Source organism: Lepisma saccharinum, chromosome 12, assembly GCF_977018435.1.
Source record: "Lepisma saccharinum chromosome 12, izLepSacc3.1, whole genome shotgun sequence".
NCBI classification, from domain to species: Eukaryota; Metazoa; Arthropoda; class Insecta; order Zygentoma; family Lepismatidae; genus Lepisma; species Lepisma saccharinum.
Window position 1 is genome coordinate 31,660,466 of NC_139240.1, and position 17,427 is coordinate 31,677,892.

Here is a 17,427-nt window from a genome sequence, read left to right on the forward strand (position 1 = left end):
TGCCCACCAAAAGTGTGGGGACACAACAGGACTGCTGCCACCTACAATAGTTTGCTTTGACCAGGCCCATTAATGTATTACTCTTTACCAGATTCACAAGAATAAAGCACTTAAATTCTGAAAATTCCAAGTGACGTAAACAAGTGCTGTGCAAAGTTTAAGGATTTTTTAAGTTCCGATATCTTTTCTGTTGTTGACAATCGCCTTATAAAAATTCTTAGTTTCACAGCACTGATTTTATCTATGATATCTATCATGTTGCGACATAATTTCTGAGGTTAAGATGAAATTAAACTTGCAATTTAATGTAATAGCAGCACGTTCAGTATCAAATTCCTCATGCATTTAAATAGAACAACTGCCCATCAAAAGCGTGGGGGACACAATAGGGGTGTTGCCACCACAACAGTTTGCTTTGAACAGGTTCATTATGGAAAAATAAAAATTGAAAGCATCAGGCGCACCACTTATTTATTTATTGATTTGCTTTATTTTACTTAGCTTTTGTGCCACTTTTGGTTAATTGCAAAAATGAGGATGAGTGATGAATGAACACTCTCAAACATCCAAGCACAGGTCGGGATTCAAACCTGGGACCTCTGGCATCGTAGCGCAATGTGCTATCCCAAAGGAACATGCTACAGCTCTAACCTCATTTGTATCCTCACCTACAATATCTCTGGGAGCTTCTACCTGGGGGAAACATCCACAGCCCTGAACCTCCGCATCAACAACCACCGCTCCTCCACCCAAAACCTGGACTTTGCTGTTGTCATTCACACCAATCACAATATTCCCTTCAATGACTGCTTCCAGGTAGCGATTGTCCACTCCTTGCCCCAATCCACAAACACCTTAGTATGCAAAAGATGGGAGGGGCCTACATATCAGCCATGAGTGCAACCACATCTCCTGGCCTGAACAAGGCCATCCAGTAATGTTCCCCCACCCTCAGCAAACACCCATTATTTCCCCCTACACCTTTCACTTTCACCACTCACAGTTTTCGACAGCCTGGAGAAGGAACAACACGATTTGTTCGTGTGTGACAGTGTCTCCTTTTTTTTCTTTCTAGACCTGGCAAAACTGCAGGCTATGCTATCGCACTGTTTATGTAGCTCACTTCACAAACCTTTTTTCTACTCCTGAAGATGTGACACGCTGTCATGAAAGTTTGAAGTTTTTCTGCATCTGGTGAGTGTTTCCTCTCTCTCCTCTTTCACTTTATATAAATATTTATGTATATATATATAGAGAGAGAATAGGATTGAGCCAATATAGATACGAATTGAAACTGACACACTTGCTGGAATATTGCAACAATTTAAAGTTGTTCAGAATATTTAAAATAAACATGTAACTATTCCACTAATACCATGTTGTTCGCTGATGACCTAGTAACATGGAGAAACAGTGAAGTAGAGAGAGCTTGATAGTTGAAATGAGGAAATCAGAAGAGCAGGAATGAAATTCAGCTCAGAAAAGAGTGAGGTGCTAATAACAACAAAAAACAAGAGCCAGAAATTTACTAAGAATAAAGATGAACACGGAAGAGTTGAGGGTAGTGGAGAGTCAAATATCTAGGAACCATAACTGAGAGAAGTGGAAGAATAGTTGAGGTAAACAAAAGAGGACAAATGGGAGGTGGACTCTTTAGCAAAGCATTCGAAGATTAATATGGAACAGGAATGTACCTATGAAATGGTATATATGGAGCAGAAACTTTGACAATGACAGTGTGTGACAAAAGAAAGATGCAGGTGGAGATGAAATTTTTAAGGCGTATATTGGAGAAAACTAGAGGAATAGAATAAGGAATGAGGAAATCCGACAGACAATGGGGTTGGGGAAGCTCCAGAACAGAATAGATCAAGCACAGATGAGATGGTTTGGACACAGAAAGACTACTAGTAAGAGCTTATAATGCACAAGGAGTGGGAATAAGGCCAAGGGGGAGACCAAGATGTCGATGTAAAGAGCAGATAGTGGAGAGTGTTAGGAGAAGAGGACAAGATTGGAACACATTGGAAAGAGAGCGGTGGTGGAAGGCCTGAAGAAAATGGAGAGGCTTGACTTCTATGCTGACCCAGCCCCAAAGGCAGGAAACGGCGAAAGATGCTGATATTTCACTAACACCAATCGTGCTGAATAGTTACCCTTCAGTTATGAAATCCACTTTTGCCACACAATGTTGGTGCAAACTTAATCAATATTACACGTTTTGCCTAATACAGAGAAAAATTAGATTTGTGAAAGTGTTGTGTGGCATTCTTTCATATCTGTAAAGTACTGGCCACTATTGGCAATCAAATTCAAACCGATTCTGATCCATCAGTGTCAGCTATGCTGTAATCTTACACATATCAATGCCAATGATAAACCCTGAACTGCAAACAGCCCTTTGAGGGAGAAGGCTTGCCAAGTAGTTTTTTTGTTGGTGCAATTGAGTGGTCCAGGTGCAGATCCACAGGAATGGTGATAGGGGTGAACGCCCATCCCAATTGTCAGTTTTTTTTAATATATATGTTCATTATCATGCCTAATGTCTTTTATCACTAAGTTTAACAAGCTCGAGAATATTTCTTTAAAGTTTGAATTAAGCCTACTTTTGTTCACGACAGGCTAATCGGAACTGGACCTATCTGCAATATAGGGGATGAAACCCAAGACTTCTTGAGATAATAGGTTTTTGTGTCTTTTTTCATTCATTTTACTCTTCACATCTGATAGTTCAGTTTACCGTGATAATAAGAGGAATTACGATAACAACAACAACATACAAAAATAACCATCTAATCCATCACTGGACCTCTATTTTTGGAAAAAGAAAAATATGCTAATCTCTTGAACAAAGTCGGTTTCTGCTAACAGAACCACATATTGTTTATATACACTGGTCAAAACAATTAGGGGAGCAAGCAAGAAATCCCAAAACCAAAGTTGGGAAGTCAAAAGTAGCAATGTATGTTGATGAAGTGAGTGTGTCCTCAACCAGTACAATTCATCTGTGATGAATCATCAGCATGAAGAGCTCTCTAGTAACACCATAAGGCACGTGGCAGGATTTGTGATATGAGGAGCAATCATGAGGTCCCTTGGGAACACCGGTTGTTTGGTGCTGGCAGACCGTAAGTGCAGGTGGGATTCAGTTGAGTAGTGTTGAATAGGAACGATGGCAGAACAACACGATTTAGGGGAATCTAGCGCATGGAGAGCCATTGGGAGAATGGAAGCAGGGCAAACACAATGTGAGGTGGCTGCAGCCCTTGGTGTGTCACGCAGTGTCATTTCCAGGTTGTGGACACGATTTCAACAGACAGGTACAGTACGAAGGAGGCCTGGGCAAGGTCGCCCACGGTCAACAACAGTTAGGGAAGACCGGTACTTAGCATTGTCGGCTCGCAGGAATAGGCAGCAAACTGCAACTGACTTGCAACGCGGCCTTGTTTTGACAACAGGTCGAAGAGTCTCGGGCCAAACTGTACGAAATCGCCTGCGGGAAAGGGGTCTTTATGCAAGAAGACCAATGGTGTGTGTCCCTCTGAATGCCCAACACCATAGGGCCCGCAGACAGTGGGCTGTGGAACATCGTGAGTGGGGACATGGAGATTGGAGTTCAGTTCTCTTCTCGGATGAGTCGCGTTTCAGTCTCCAGTCAGATAATCGACGCATTCTCATCTGGAAGGAACGTGGGACTCGCAATTATCCCGCACATGTTGTCGAAGTGTCTCAGTATGGTGGCGGTGGCTTAATGGTATGGGCAGGGATCAGTGTTGGTCGATGTACCCCCCTGCACATTATCCGGAACGGTACTTTGACAGCCTTACGGTACCGGGATGAGATCCTCAGGCCTCATGTTGTCCCAATGGCGGCAGATATCGGTGATCGTTTCATTTTTGTGGACGATAATACCCGACCTCACCGAGCACGTCTGGTTGACGCCATGCTATGAGATGAGGGTATCAAACGAATGGTATGGCAAGCATCCTCCCCAGACTTGAATCCCATTGAACATGTGTGGGACACACTCGGAAGATGCATTGCTGCTCGGCCAGCGCCGCCTACAACTCTGTAACAGTAGGAAATGGCCCTTCTGGAGGAATGGGTGAATATCCCGCAGGCTGTCGTTGATAACCTTATTGGTTCCATGCAAAACAGATGTGCAGCTGTCATAGCAGTTCATGGCGACCACACGTCTTATTAGAGGTATGGATCTGTTGTGTATCTGTCCATTTCTGTTGTCTTATCACCGTGCTGTTCTCCTGATTTTGTGCAGTACCTTGCAGAAATCACCCCTACAACTCTGTTGTGCTAATGACTCAATAGACATGTATTGTACTGGTTGAGGACACACTCACCTAATCAAAATACATTGCTACTTTTGACTTACCAACTTTGGTTTTGGGATTTCTTGCTTGCTCCCCTAATTTTTTTGACCAGTGTAGAACAGTGCAAGTGTAGGTTAGAAATGATTCTCGGTGAGGTGAGACAACTGTCTCAAATTTGCCCCTCCCAACTGTTACTCCGCAACTTGTGTGATCAGTATATCATGCCTCATCACTGCTGTTTTCTGGCTTTAGAGATCAAAGTCCACTACTGTTTCTTTCAAGTATATCCACAATTGTCCTTATATTGCTAGATCAAGGCCGAAATTTTGGAGCTGCTATCAGGAATCAAACCTCGCAACAGAAGTGAGAGAATTAACAATTGGGCTACACAGGATCTCCATGACTGATTACAGAAGGCAATGGTTGGAGGATAATACAGGATGATTCATAAGTCTGTGACACATTTTAGAAATTTACTTCAGATAAACTACTGCTTCTTAGCACCAACCTATTGTAACTATGCACTTATGTATGCAGTTTTCTATGAAAACTTGGGCAAGTTTGTCGTTCTATTTTCCTATGAAAACTTGGGCGAGTTTGTCGTTCTATCAGAATTACCACTATCCATTGCATAGTTTATCTGTGGCGAATTTCTAGAATGTTTCACAGGCTTGTGATTCATGGAACCACATGTCAAAAAGAATACTACGAAAAATCCACATCAAAGAAGAAAGAAGGGCAGTTTAAAACTCAGATGATGGATGCTGATGTTGAAGATTTGAGGACGATTAAGATTGGCGACTGAAGAGGAAAATTGTAAATACAGAGAAATGGTGTTTGGTTACAGGAGTATTTGTATCATTCTTCTTCTTCACTTTTGGCTAATGGTGATGATGATAGTATGAAAGATGATTAGGGTAATTCCACGGTCACTTACGTTACATTCAGAGAAGATAAAATGATTTGAAATGTGATTCCACAATAATTTCCTACTTTTACCACAGTTTAAAAATTTCCTTAGCTTAATTAAAATTATAATTCAACTTTCTTACTCAAATTTGATCAATGTTATTCATTGTATAATGAATAAAAAATGAAAAAAAAAATGGTCACTTACGTTACACAAAATGTGAAAAGCAAACTTGCAATTTTATTCTTGTTCTGTTTTTACGATTTGAAAAATATAACTTTATGTCAACTTAGATATAGTGTCTTGGAACTCAAAACCGTTTTGAGGTATTAAAAATTCTCCTGTGTAAAGAGAGAAAAAAATAAAATAATATTCACTTACGTTACCAGTCTGAATTAGGAAGAGGGTATTAGTGTGTGACTAATAAACTTAAGTGACCGTGGAATTACCCCAGGGTAATTCCATACAAAAAGGGACAAAATAAACAATTTTTCAAAATAGATCTAGTGAAATGTTATCTGTATGGGTAAATAGTATACTTTCTATAGTTGTTTGGCAACAGTGTAAAATTACCCAGCATTTCCTACTTTCCAGATGGCAGCTATGAAAATATTCCCTGTAAAGTGACTGCTGGTTTCCAAGAGAATTTCTTTATCAGGTAATGTTTTTTCATTTGAATACATAATGATATCTAGTATTTAGGCTTTACCAAGTTAATTGATGGCTAATTTGCTTCAAAATTTAGTGATGTGCTAAATATAATGTTTATTGGAAGTTATCTAATTTAGCAAGTTTTTGTAGGACATCGTGTATAATTTGGTTAAATGGCTCCTAAACCTAGTCACAGAGCAACTAGTGGTGTGTTTTGGCTGCTTTTACAAGTTGATGCCCTGAACCCAAAAATTTCACTCATAAATACATTTCTGATCTTTAAAGTTTATATGGAAATAAATATACACTCTTAATTAATATTAATATATCAACTATGGCATAATCATAGTTCAATTATGTATAGATTTGCTGCCAAATATAAAATTACATTTAAATTAGTTGTCAACCCCTTAGTGCAATGGACCTTTTTGCAGCCGGGTAGTTGAAAAACACTGGCACTAAAACTAAAGCAGAAGCAAATAAGACTCTGACCCCTTCTCATTACAAGGCAACAGCATTACTTTATTCAACTCCAGAGGCCCATTTATGATTATAAAACGAACCTTCCATTAAAACAATTTCATGATAATGTACTAAAGTAAAAGTGTGACCTTATTTTTTTTAATATTAATTAAACTAAACCCTGTGTAGATGGCTCATTATATCATTTTAAACAGCAATTTATTTGTACAACAATAGTCACTTAAGTTGCAAAAGTACTGGTCACTTACGTTACACAAATTCAGCTTACTGTTACTAGATATTAGTTGCTTGCAGTAAGCTGCTATTTTTTTCAGCACTCACTCACAGCCTACTAAGAGATAATAAATTTTTAGCTAAATATTTTCATTGCTATTACCAGGACAAACACTTTTCTCCTTTTTGGTCAATTACGTTACAAGCTAGTCTACCTACAAAACCCTGCTAAATTAGATAACTTCCAATAGAGATTATATTTAGCAAATTAGCCATCAATTAACTTGGTAAAGCTTATACTAAATATCATTATGTATTCAAATGACAAAAAAACCAACATAACCTGATAAAGAAATTCTCTTCGAAACCAGCAGTCACTTTACAAGTAAGTTATCATAGCTGCCATTTGGAAAGTAGGGAATGGTGGCAATTTTACACTGTTTCCAAACAACTATAGAAAGTATACTATTTACCCATACAGATAACATTTGACTAGATGTATTTTCAAAAATTATTTATTTTGTCCCTTTTTGTATGGAATTACCCAATAGATAAATTTATGTCAACCTCTGCGGCAGAGTGGTTAGCACAGAGGGGGGGCCCCAGACTCGATTGATTGATTGAATTGGTGTTTTAAGTCCACTTTATGCACATTAAGGCCAATTGGGACTGGACCTTCAGATTAATGCGAGATCTGGACCACTATGTGCTCCACTGGGAATCAAACCTGGGACCCCTTGATTACAAGATGACGACACTACCACTATGCTATCGGGGGAGGGTCCCGGACTTGAATCCTGACCTAAGACCTAGGCATCCTGTTCTTTGCGAGTGTCCCTTCAATTTCATCATATCATCACTTATCCTCATCTTTGCAATTATCCAAATGTGGCAGAAAATCATAGTACATTAAAGCAAATCAAACCAAACCTGATAAAATTGATGAAGAGATTCACAAATAAACATCCATGCCTAGGTAAGGACCTCGTGTTGAGATCCTGTGACTGAGATGGCACTTCTTGTGGTAGAGGTCAACACTCATAAAGTGCCACAATACATCACAAGCAAATATTTTGCCTGTTTCCACAGACATGCAATACCATAGTTGAGAAACTGAATATGTAAAGGTCAGGTGAAAGAAAAGTAAAAAAATTCCTATTATTTAATAATCCATCTAACATTTATAGTTTTTTTAAAAAAAATAAAGATTATTCAAGTGCGGGATCCCTAAAGAAAAGCACAGATTAATATGAAAAATGATGCTTCAGTAGTTTATTTTAAGATGTTTTTGCTATTTTTTGACCTGTGTGAATAGCAGGGAGTTTCCTCTTCCCCATGCCTTTAACAGATTCATTAACTTTACAAGCTGATATTAATTTACTATTCCACTGCTGCAACACATCCTCAAATTCCGTTAACATGTCAACACTCATACACAAGTTGGTCAATTCAATAGCTTTCTCCAGTTTTTCTTGCACGTGTATCTGTTTTTTCACCACTTCATTTGAAACTGTGAACTCTTCCACACCGCCAGAAGTCAATTCACATTGAGGTGTCAAACCCACTGCATCGAACTCATTGCCATCTTCATTGTCTTTCGCTACGTTGTTTTCTGTAGCAAAAGCTTCAGTTTCAACATCTACCATCAGAAAAACACTCTCCCTGTAACTTTCCGGTAGCTGTTCAAAAGGCCAGCCCGACACAAACAGGAACACGACACAGAAGTGTTGACAAGGATACATCCAGATCGCAAAGTCACGGCATGTACACTTCACTGGGTCGAAGGTGACGATGCACGGATCTTCGTTGCCAACTTCACTTTCAACACAGAACACTCCATCGGAGACATGAGACACTTTCCCCATGAAAGATTCTGCAACTGATATCCTCTCCAGCATATGCTTAATGAAGTGATAAGGACGATTCGCTAAGAACGGAGGCACAGTTGCATAGTCCACTCTAAACTCCGAACCCAACCGTCCATTCAGAGTGGCATACTGACGGAGCGACTCTGGTACGAACTGCTCAACAATGACCGTCAAGACTTCGCTCACAGATTTGTCGAGATGGTCGTGCAAAAATGAATGTGTCAAAAGATGATTTTGTGCATCGATACCATTGTTCATTTTGACATAAAAAAGATAATCTGGGTGGCAAAATGCATCGATCCATCGCCAAGCGATTCGCAGCCATCGATTTCGGAAATGATCATGGACCTTTTTGTTGCTCTTCCAACTTGAGTCATCGTACAGCCTGTCAAGGTTGGCTTGAAATTCTTCTTCGCTGGAAGAAAGGGCTATGCACTGCCAAAGGTATCTCAATTCCTCGCTGGTAGATTCCGGAATACCAATCTTCTCCAACCACTCTCGCCAAGCTTTTTCTCGGTGGAACGCTCCTATGTGCACCCGGCACCCCTGAAACACAGATTCAACAGCTGTTATTTCCGAACTCGAGCGCTGAGTCATAAAGTACCTTGGTTCCCACTGAGGATTCCACGTGGAGAATATCGTCAGGGCCTCCACTATGCTATCCTTAGATTTGCTCTCTAATGCGAAGCTACCAACCACACAGTAGTCAACATTAGTTTTCACAGTAATGAAGTACAGCTGTATGGCTGGTGTTGATATGGAGTCAAGGAAACAGATGTGATCACCGTAACGAGACAACACTTGTTGCTGCCATATTGTCTGGTGACAGAAGAGAAACGTACACCTCCCCTCATCTTTAACTGGGTTAGAGTAGGGACGGAACAAGACAAAATCATCAGGAGATGTGGATTTCCATTTCTTGATTGCCATCCGAACTGCAGTCTGATCGATTTTGTTTCTATTCTTTCTGCCAAGAAACCCATATATGTGCCTGTAGATTGTGTCCGTTGCCGGGTAGAAGCACGTGTTGGTTAATTCCGGCTTCGTCTCGCTGTTGGCAAACATATTTTCAACCACTAGTTCCAAATGGTACCGAATTACATCAGCAGAACGTACATTCTTCTCGACAAGACTATGTATTTCACTCACTAGCTTTGGGTGCAATCTCGCTCCTTGCTCTGCTATGCTGGTCGGGTGTGAATGCTCTTCTGGTTTTGATAACCAAATGTAAAATCTTGGGAAACTCAACAAATCCTTAGTCTTCAGATCTTCTTTGAATTCCTTAACAACCTGTGGAGAATCAAGTAAAAATAGAGTCAGGACATTTTCATATACAACTTCTCAAAATTAGAAATGTGAATGAAAAATTCTAGAAAACTGTCAACCTTGATGGGTCAAAATTTTACGTGTGGGAAGATCAATGTGCTGTACATTGTTTAAAAGGAGAACACCTTTAGATTGCAAATATACAATACACGTGCTTCTAAATTCTAAAATTTGTTTCTAAAAAATTAAGTACTATTCCACCAAATGTGATTCAGAAAATTCAGATTCATAGGTTGCCAATTGGGTCAGTCTGTTTACCTTGAATTTTTTTTTTTTTTTTTTTTTTGCAAGAAGAAAGACGACTACTTCAATATTTCCTGGATTATATTATTTTCATTGTATGTTCATGAATCACATTCAAAGAAATAAAATAGGAAAAGAAAATGCTTCTAAAGTGTCACTCTGTTACCTCTGGAATTGCTCAAATATTACAGATGTATTTGGTTGATGCATAAGTTCTTTTCACCGTGGCAAAAGTCTTTCACTTCATAATCATTTGAGATGAACAAAAGAAAAATTAATCAGTATTGTATTTTCCTTCATTGTGTGTTACTGTCTACCAGCGCTGGGATAATTTTTTGATTCGACGCATGAGGAAATCAGCTGATTTAGGTTCAAAGATGTCGTCAAGCCAAGTTTGAAGAGCATTTTTGTTACCAAACGAGTTTCCTTGAAGATTGGTGCTGAAATCTGAAAAGGTGGAAATCGGAGGGTGCAAGATCGAGGAAGTAAGAAGAATGTGGAATAACAAAGCTCTTCGATAGCAACTTTTGTCATGTTAGCAGAGTGAGTGTATTATCGTGTTGTAGCAGCACTTGATGCAGCGTTCCTGGCCTACTCACTGATTTGTGTTGTTTTCCCTTAAAGCTTGCGGTATTCTGAACCTTACCAGTAGAATGCAAATGTCACACGATGATTGAAATGTCACATTTGCTAATTCTCGACTTGACTGACGTGGATCATCGTTGATTAAATAGTTTAAACGGCCTTAATTAAAGCCCAATGGTCTTCCTGAACATGGAGAGTCACTAAAGCCAAAATTGATTGCTCTCTTGGAAATGACAAAAACATTTTCTTTCCCTGCTTTGAGCTTTACTCTTGGCATTCTCCCTGTACAAAGCACAAATGTTTTTAGCCGCATCCGCTGCATTTAATCCTCTGTTAAACCCAGACAGAAGAATATGTTGGAAGTGTTCGCTTTTTTCCACTTGATACTTATTGTTCTTTAGCCCACAAATAACACAGTCTTCCTTCAAACCTGCAAAAGTCAATGCGTATTCACAAGCATAACAATGCCACTCCAACTGATGAACGTAAAAACGATAAACAAACTCCTAACACCGCAGTGTTGCCATGCCACACACAAATGCTACAAGCTTATGCATCAACCAAAAGACTAATAAAAAGACTAATAATGGATTTGTAGCCTAATATTAGTGGTGGGAAAACTACGTTACAAAAATCTGAATTTTCATCATGTGGGTATGATGGAACCAAAAACTTTTGATGATGATAATCATTGCAAAGACAAGCTCTTTCTCTACAAAAAATAAAATATTTGGTTGTTTTATTCCTTCTAATGAAAATTTTATGCTTTTTGGAAATTGCCTCAAATTTCAAGGTCAATCTGTACCAAATGGTCTAGCACTGGTTGCTCGACCATTTTTAAAATTTTTCATTTGTTTGTAACCCCTGTACAAGGGTAGTTCAAAACAGGCATTATTTTTCTAAAACTGGACTTAGTTTGAAAATGGCGGTTATTTTTGCTTCATGACTTGCAGCATTTTTTGCCTATGCAGACAGTTGCGATAATTATGATACCTCAGCTAAGAAAAATTATAGAAATCTGGGGTAAAAATCATTGTTTTCAGTACATTTCAGGCTACATTTTATGTTCTGTATCTTTTTTCACCACATCTAATGCAAATGGCTGAAATTTTTGGGTCAAAACTGACTGATATTCAATTTTGAAGGGAAATCAATGTATAGGATATTTTTTAGTAGGTAAGCAATGAAATATCAGAGCTATTCTATTTTTTTTAGAGGATACATGTACATCCAAAGTTTCAGCAGAAAATATTTGACACACAGCCGTACATACCTTATATTTGATAATAGCTACTAATGGGCTTACTAGGCCATTCGTATATTGCAATTAATTAATACGTACAATAATTGTAAATGCATGATAGTTCATTGAAAGTAAATTATTATAATTGTAACTAATAACGTAAATTAGTCTGTTTTTGCGAAACTTCCCCCTGTTGTAACTTTGTTATCATGTAATATCAGTCTCAAAATTTTTTACAGGTACCTCTTTGTGCAGTAAATATCAAATTTTATTCGAGTCCCAACCAGATATTGGTTTGATTTCAGTTTTAAGTCAACTTTACGCACGGTAGGCTAATCGAGACTGGACCTACAGTTGGGATTCGAACCAGTATGTGCCTCCACTGGGTATTGCACCCGGGACCCCTTGATTACAAAATGTCGACGTAACCACTATGCCATCGGGAAGACCTTTCCAACCAGACATATATTTGGGACCCAAATTTTGAGAAAAATGAGCATTTTCAAAGAGCTTTAACTCAATGCGGAAACCAGTAACAGAGCTCAAATATTTTCTGCTGAAACTTTGGATGTACATGTTTCCCCTAAAAAAAATTATAGCTCTGATATTTCATTGCTTAGCTACTAAAAAAAATATATCCTATACACTGACTTCCCTTCAAAATAGAATATCAGTCAGTTTTGACCCTAAATTTCAACAATTTGCATTAGATGTGGTGAAAAAAGATACGGAACATAAAATGTAGCCCGAAATGTACTGAAAACAATGTTTTTTACCCCAGATTTCTATAAATTTTCTTAGCTGAGTTATCATAATTATCGCAACTGTCTGCATAGACCAAAAATGCTGCAAGTCATGAAACAAAAATGGCCGCCATTTTCAAACTAAGTCTAGTTTTAGAAAAATAATGCCCGTTTTGAACTACGGAAACAAAAATGGCCACCATTTTCAAACTAAGTCTAGTTTTAGAAAAATAATGCCTGTTTTGAACTACCCTTGTACAGGGGTTACGATGACAAACAAATGAAAAATTTTAAAAATGGTCGAGCAACCACTGCTGCTGGACCATTTGGTACGGATTGACCCTGAAATTTTAGGCAATTTCCAAAATACAAAATTTTTGTTAGGAAGAATAAAAAAAAAAAAATATTTTCTGTAGAGAAAGAGCATGCATGTCTTTGCAATGATTTTCAACATCAAAAGTTTTTGGTTCCATCATACCCACATGATGAAAATTCAGATTTTCGTAACCTAGTTTTTCCACCACAAGAATTAGGCTACAAATCCATTATTAGTCTTTTTATAGGCATTTGTAAACTTTTTTGAGTGCTGATGTATTTTTTTCTGAAATCCTCATTATTTCATTGAAATTTGTGCAAAATTTCAGAGAGATCTGATGATTGGATAAGGAGAAAATAAATAAAATATAAGCAAAGGTATTCTTGTGTCGAGGGTCTCAAGAGTGACAGACAACACTGATTTGATGACATTTCAAAGTGCTGTAAAATGAAAACAGTTTGAGATAGAGTGAAAGAAATTTAGGGGGTTTCTTTCAACCATAAAGGAAGGGTGTATACCAAATTTCATCGAAATTGGAGTTGGTGGGTGTCATGACCTCGTTGAAATGGTGTGGAATGACCCTAATGTAACATGTACTCACTTTGTTTAAAGTAAATTGTTAGTGTGAAGAAAAAGATTGTAGTGCCAATCATTTTTGAACGACTCAAGTACAAGAAGGAGCAAATGTACAGTCAGTCACAGAGATAACAGTATTTGTAATTGTTGATCACAATTTTCATTCTTTCTTCTTTGTTATGTATTTGATTTTAGGGAGTGCAATTGCATTGTAGTGGATCAGACACTGTCCTTTACTTATTTGTGCTTTCAGTCTCAATATTTGAAACTCACATTTCAGAAAACAAAATAAATAAATAAACATGTTGATGGGCAAGTTGCCTATTATTTGATTTTTGTGGGCTAATTGCAATGATGAGGATGAGTGATGATGATGAAGGGACAACTGGGATTCAAACCCAGGACCCCTTGCATCATAGGCCCATGGAGGTCGGAAATTTGCCTTCTATTATATATGACAATGGCTGAACATTGTACCATAAGCATGGATTCATGAAAGTTATACCTGTGCTTGTAAAACTGGCAAGTACCAGTGACATGCCCAAGGGAGGTTGGTGGGCATCATACAGTTTTAAACTAAGTGCTTCAACTTATTTTAGCTTGGTACGACATGCTTCTCCTCCTTGTTGTGCACTTAAACCTAGCTTACCCATGCTGTACAAGGAATTTAGGGGAGACCGGGGTAATTAGAACATGTGGTTATTGGAACATGTTAATGTAGAATAATTTAAAACGAAAAGACTGGTGTAATAACATTTCATACCTATGTACCTACACTAAACCTACATGCAGAAAATTTGTTATTGGAATAACTACACAAAAGTAAGTTTTATTTGACTTTTATTATACACCTGCAAAAATGATGTGACGCATGCTTGGTGTTTCTCTGCTTCTGCATATACTGGATGTGAATGAAAGAACCCTTTCAAAATTTTCTTCACCCCTATAATAAAACATAAGGGCACACATCATTTCATGTGAGTTTGGTTGTCTATGGGCAATTTGCCTGGTTTTTATAAGCAAAGTTCTTATTACCCCAAAAATTTCTGCAAATGGGTTATTAGAACATTGCGTAATTTGCTTGATTTCGCTTGGGTATACTAGATTGTACATGTAACTATTAGAAGTTTTTTCTTTACTACATTGTAGAATGGCTTGTAACCTTTCAAATAAATCATAGAACATTGATTTTCATTCACACATATTTGCTTCACAGCTGGGAAATTGAACTTTATGAAAAAAAGACGTTAACTTGGGATTTTATTTAAACAAGCATTGATAACTCCAGAAGAAGTAGAGCTATTGTGTTCAAATTTGCAGGGTAAATGGGACATTTATATATGATGTTCGTATTACCCCAACAGCAATCTAAAGCTATTCAGTTGAAATTTCTAACTTATGTTCCATTAACCCCAAATGGGGTAATTGGAACAATTTTATGGTGTCATGACCATTTTTTTGTTTTGGACGAGTATTTGCAATGCAGGTATGGTCATTATTTTTTTCAAAAATATGCAAAAGATGTCCTTTTAAATGGTAGAAATTTTTAAAAAATCCATCAGTAACTTTCTGAGTAATTTACAGTGGAACTTCTACAGGCTGTTTCCTGTTCTAATTACCCCGGTCTCCCCTACTTACCTGAGAGAGACTCAGAAGTCCATTTTTTATCATTAAAACTCAAGATATCATTTGGTTTTTGAATCACTTTTTCCTTTGTTTATATAGGTGCAGTTATATAATAATTAAATAAATTACCATCATGAACAAAAAATAAGAACCAATTGTTACACGAATGTCACACACATATGTATTATTATTCGCTAAACTTGCAGCATGATATCACAAATAACTGGCCTGCATATTAACATCAACTTTGAATTGTTTTTGGTTTGATACGTGATTTTTACTATTTGAGACATGCTGATTTAAAAAATAATAACAGTTTTCTTCCATCACGTAAGATTTTTTTACAAATTGGTGGAGAAAATTTATAAATGTGAACTGACATTATGTAATATATGACCCATTATCAGATTTTTTTAAGAAAAAAAAAGAGCTTACTAAACTAAATATTAATATTTATTTTCATATGCAAACACAAAATAAACCTTTAAAAACACTAGAAGTGTGTAGCCAAATGCAAGAAAAAAAAAATTATCATTTGATTCATGTTTCTAGTTCTTTTTTATGCGCTTCATTCTGTAAGCTTTGGTAAGTTTCTTGTGCTCTTCATCTAACGTTTCTCTATTTAATGTCCAACAGTAATCTGCTATCATATTTACACTCCAACGTCCCTGGTATCTTTGTTCCATCTCTTTCATATCTTGGTGGAACCTTTCTCCTTGTTCCTTACTCACTTGTCCTAGGTTTTCTGGAAAGTAATCAAGGTGCAAATGTAAAAAGTACAATTTCAGGTTCATGTTACAACAGACGGTATGACATTTTTCCAACATATTTTTAATAATTTATTCACAGTCTGTGCTCTTTTTGTTTCCCAGAAAATTTTCTACCACTCCTAAATGCTATCGAAGCTTCTTTCTCAGCTTGAGTCATTGTTGCTTCGAAGGCTCCATCCTTTATTAGCTTTCTGATTTGGGGTCCTACAAAAACACCTTCCTTTATCTTCCCATATGTTAGCGATGGGAATTTATTGCAAATAAATTTGAAAAATTGTCCCTCCTTGTCAAGTGCCTTTACAAACTGTTTCCTTAACCCTAATTTAATGTGAAGAGGGGAAAGTATAACCTTTACGTGATTTAATAAACTTTTGTATGATCCTGGATTCCACGACTGACGTAGTGGTCACAGTCTTCTTACCCAATGTTCATTTCTTGCTCTACTGTCCCACTCACACATAAAACATGGCATTTTTGTATATCCAGATTGTTATCCAAGTATGATGTCCAAAACCTTCAGATCACCACACACTACCCATCCATGCTCCAAACATTCAATTTTAACCAGAATCATTTTCAAATTTTCGTACGTTTCTTTTAGTGAAACAGAATGTGTAATAGGAACAGACGGAATCTTATTTCAATTGTGCAACAAAACACATTTCAAACTTGTTTTCGACGAGTCGATGAACAGTCTTCAATCAGTTGACACGTAAGGAAAACTTAACTTGTTCATTAAACCAGATAGGTACAACAATACACAAGGGATTCTTCTTCGAAAAAGTAGGACACAAACTGTTTTTCTCTATGTCTGTACCAGGCAAACGTTGTGCCAGAGGCCAGAAGGTTCTTTTCCTGCAGCCTAGAACGAAGTAATTAGACAGACTCCTTAGTTAGCCTCAAAGCTCGAACTAAATAATTTAGTTCACCTTGTGTGAAATGTTTTGGGTCACAAGAGCCTCTCGGGAGTTCATAAATGTCATCTTCCTTTTCACTTACATCTATGTTGTCATTTTCTGAAATAGAATCACTAGCAACACAGGTCTGATAGCCGACTGAATCTTTGGATAAAATATTTGCTTCTTACTTTTAGCACTATGTCCTATAACTTTACACGAACAGAAGTAGCAATCGTCACTATGATTTTTAGGTTCTCTATACCATGGGAACTCCAAAAGGCATAGCTTCCAATTTCTTCTTAGTCCAGTTTCAGAGATATTCCACACAGGAGCGGCATACTTTATGTGGAGCCCATGATTTATCTTTTGAAGTGATAATTGAGTTGATGTTTTAAGTCCACTTTATGCACAGTATGCTAATCGGGACTGGACCTACAGTTTAAAGTGGAATCCGAACCACTATGTGCCTCCACCGGGTATCGAACCCGGGACTCCTTGATTACAAGGCGACAACGCTACCACTGCGCCATCAGGGAGGCCCCCATGATTTATCTTGATCACCAAGTTTGATATGAAAGTATGCGTAATAAGCTTTCTTTACAAAATCTGTAATGTTCTGTCTTTGTCTTTTAGAAACAAATTCACCA

The 17,427-nt window shown here is 37.6% G+C and overlaps 1 protein-coding gene across 1 annotated transcript in view; it reads right to left on the bottom strand.

Annotated features, from left to right (window-relative positions):
- Positions 1-7,809: 7,809 nt before the first annotated feature.
- Positions 7,810-17,427, bottom strand: part of LOC145996428 (uncharacterized) — an 87,013-nt gene continuing 77,395 nt past the window's right edge. The window contains exon 4 of the mRNA XM_083132902.1: positions 7,810-9,743. Within this exon, the coding sequence (XP_082989028.1) occupies positions 7,863-9,743 (1,881 nt within the window). The 3' untranslated portion in view covers positions 7,810-7,862. The remainder of the gene's footprint in view (positions 9,744-17,427) is intronic.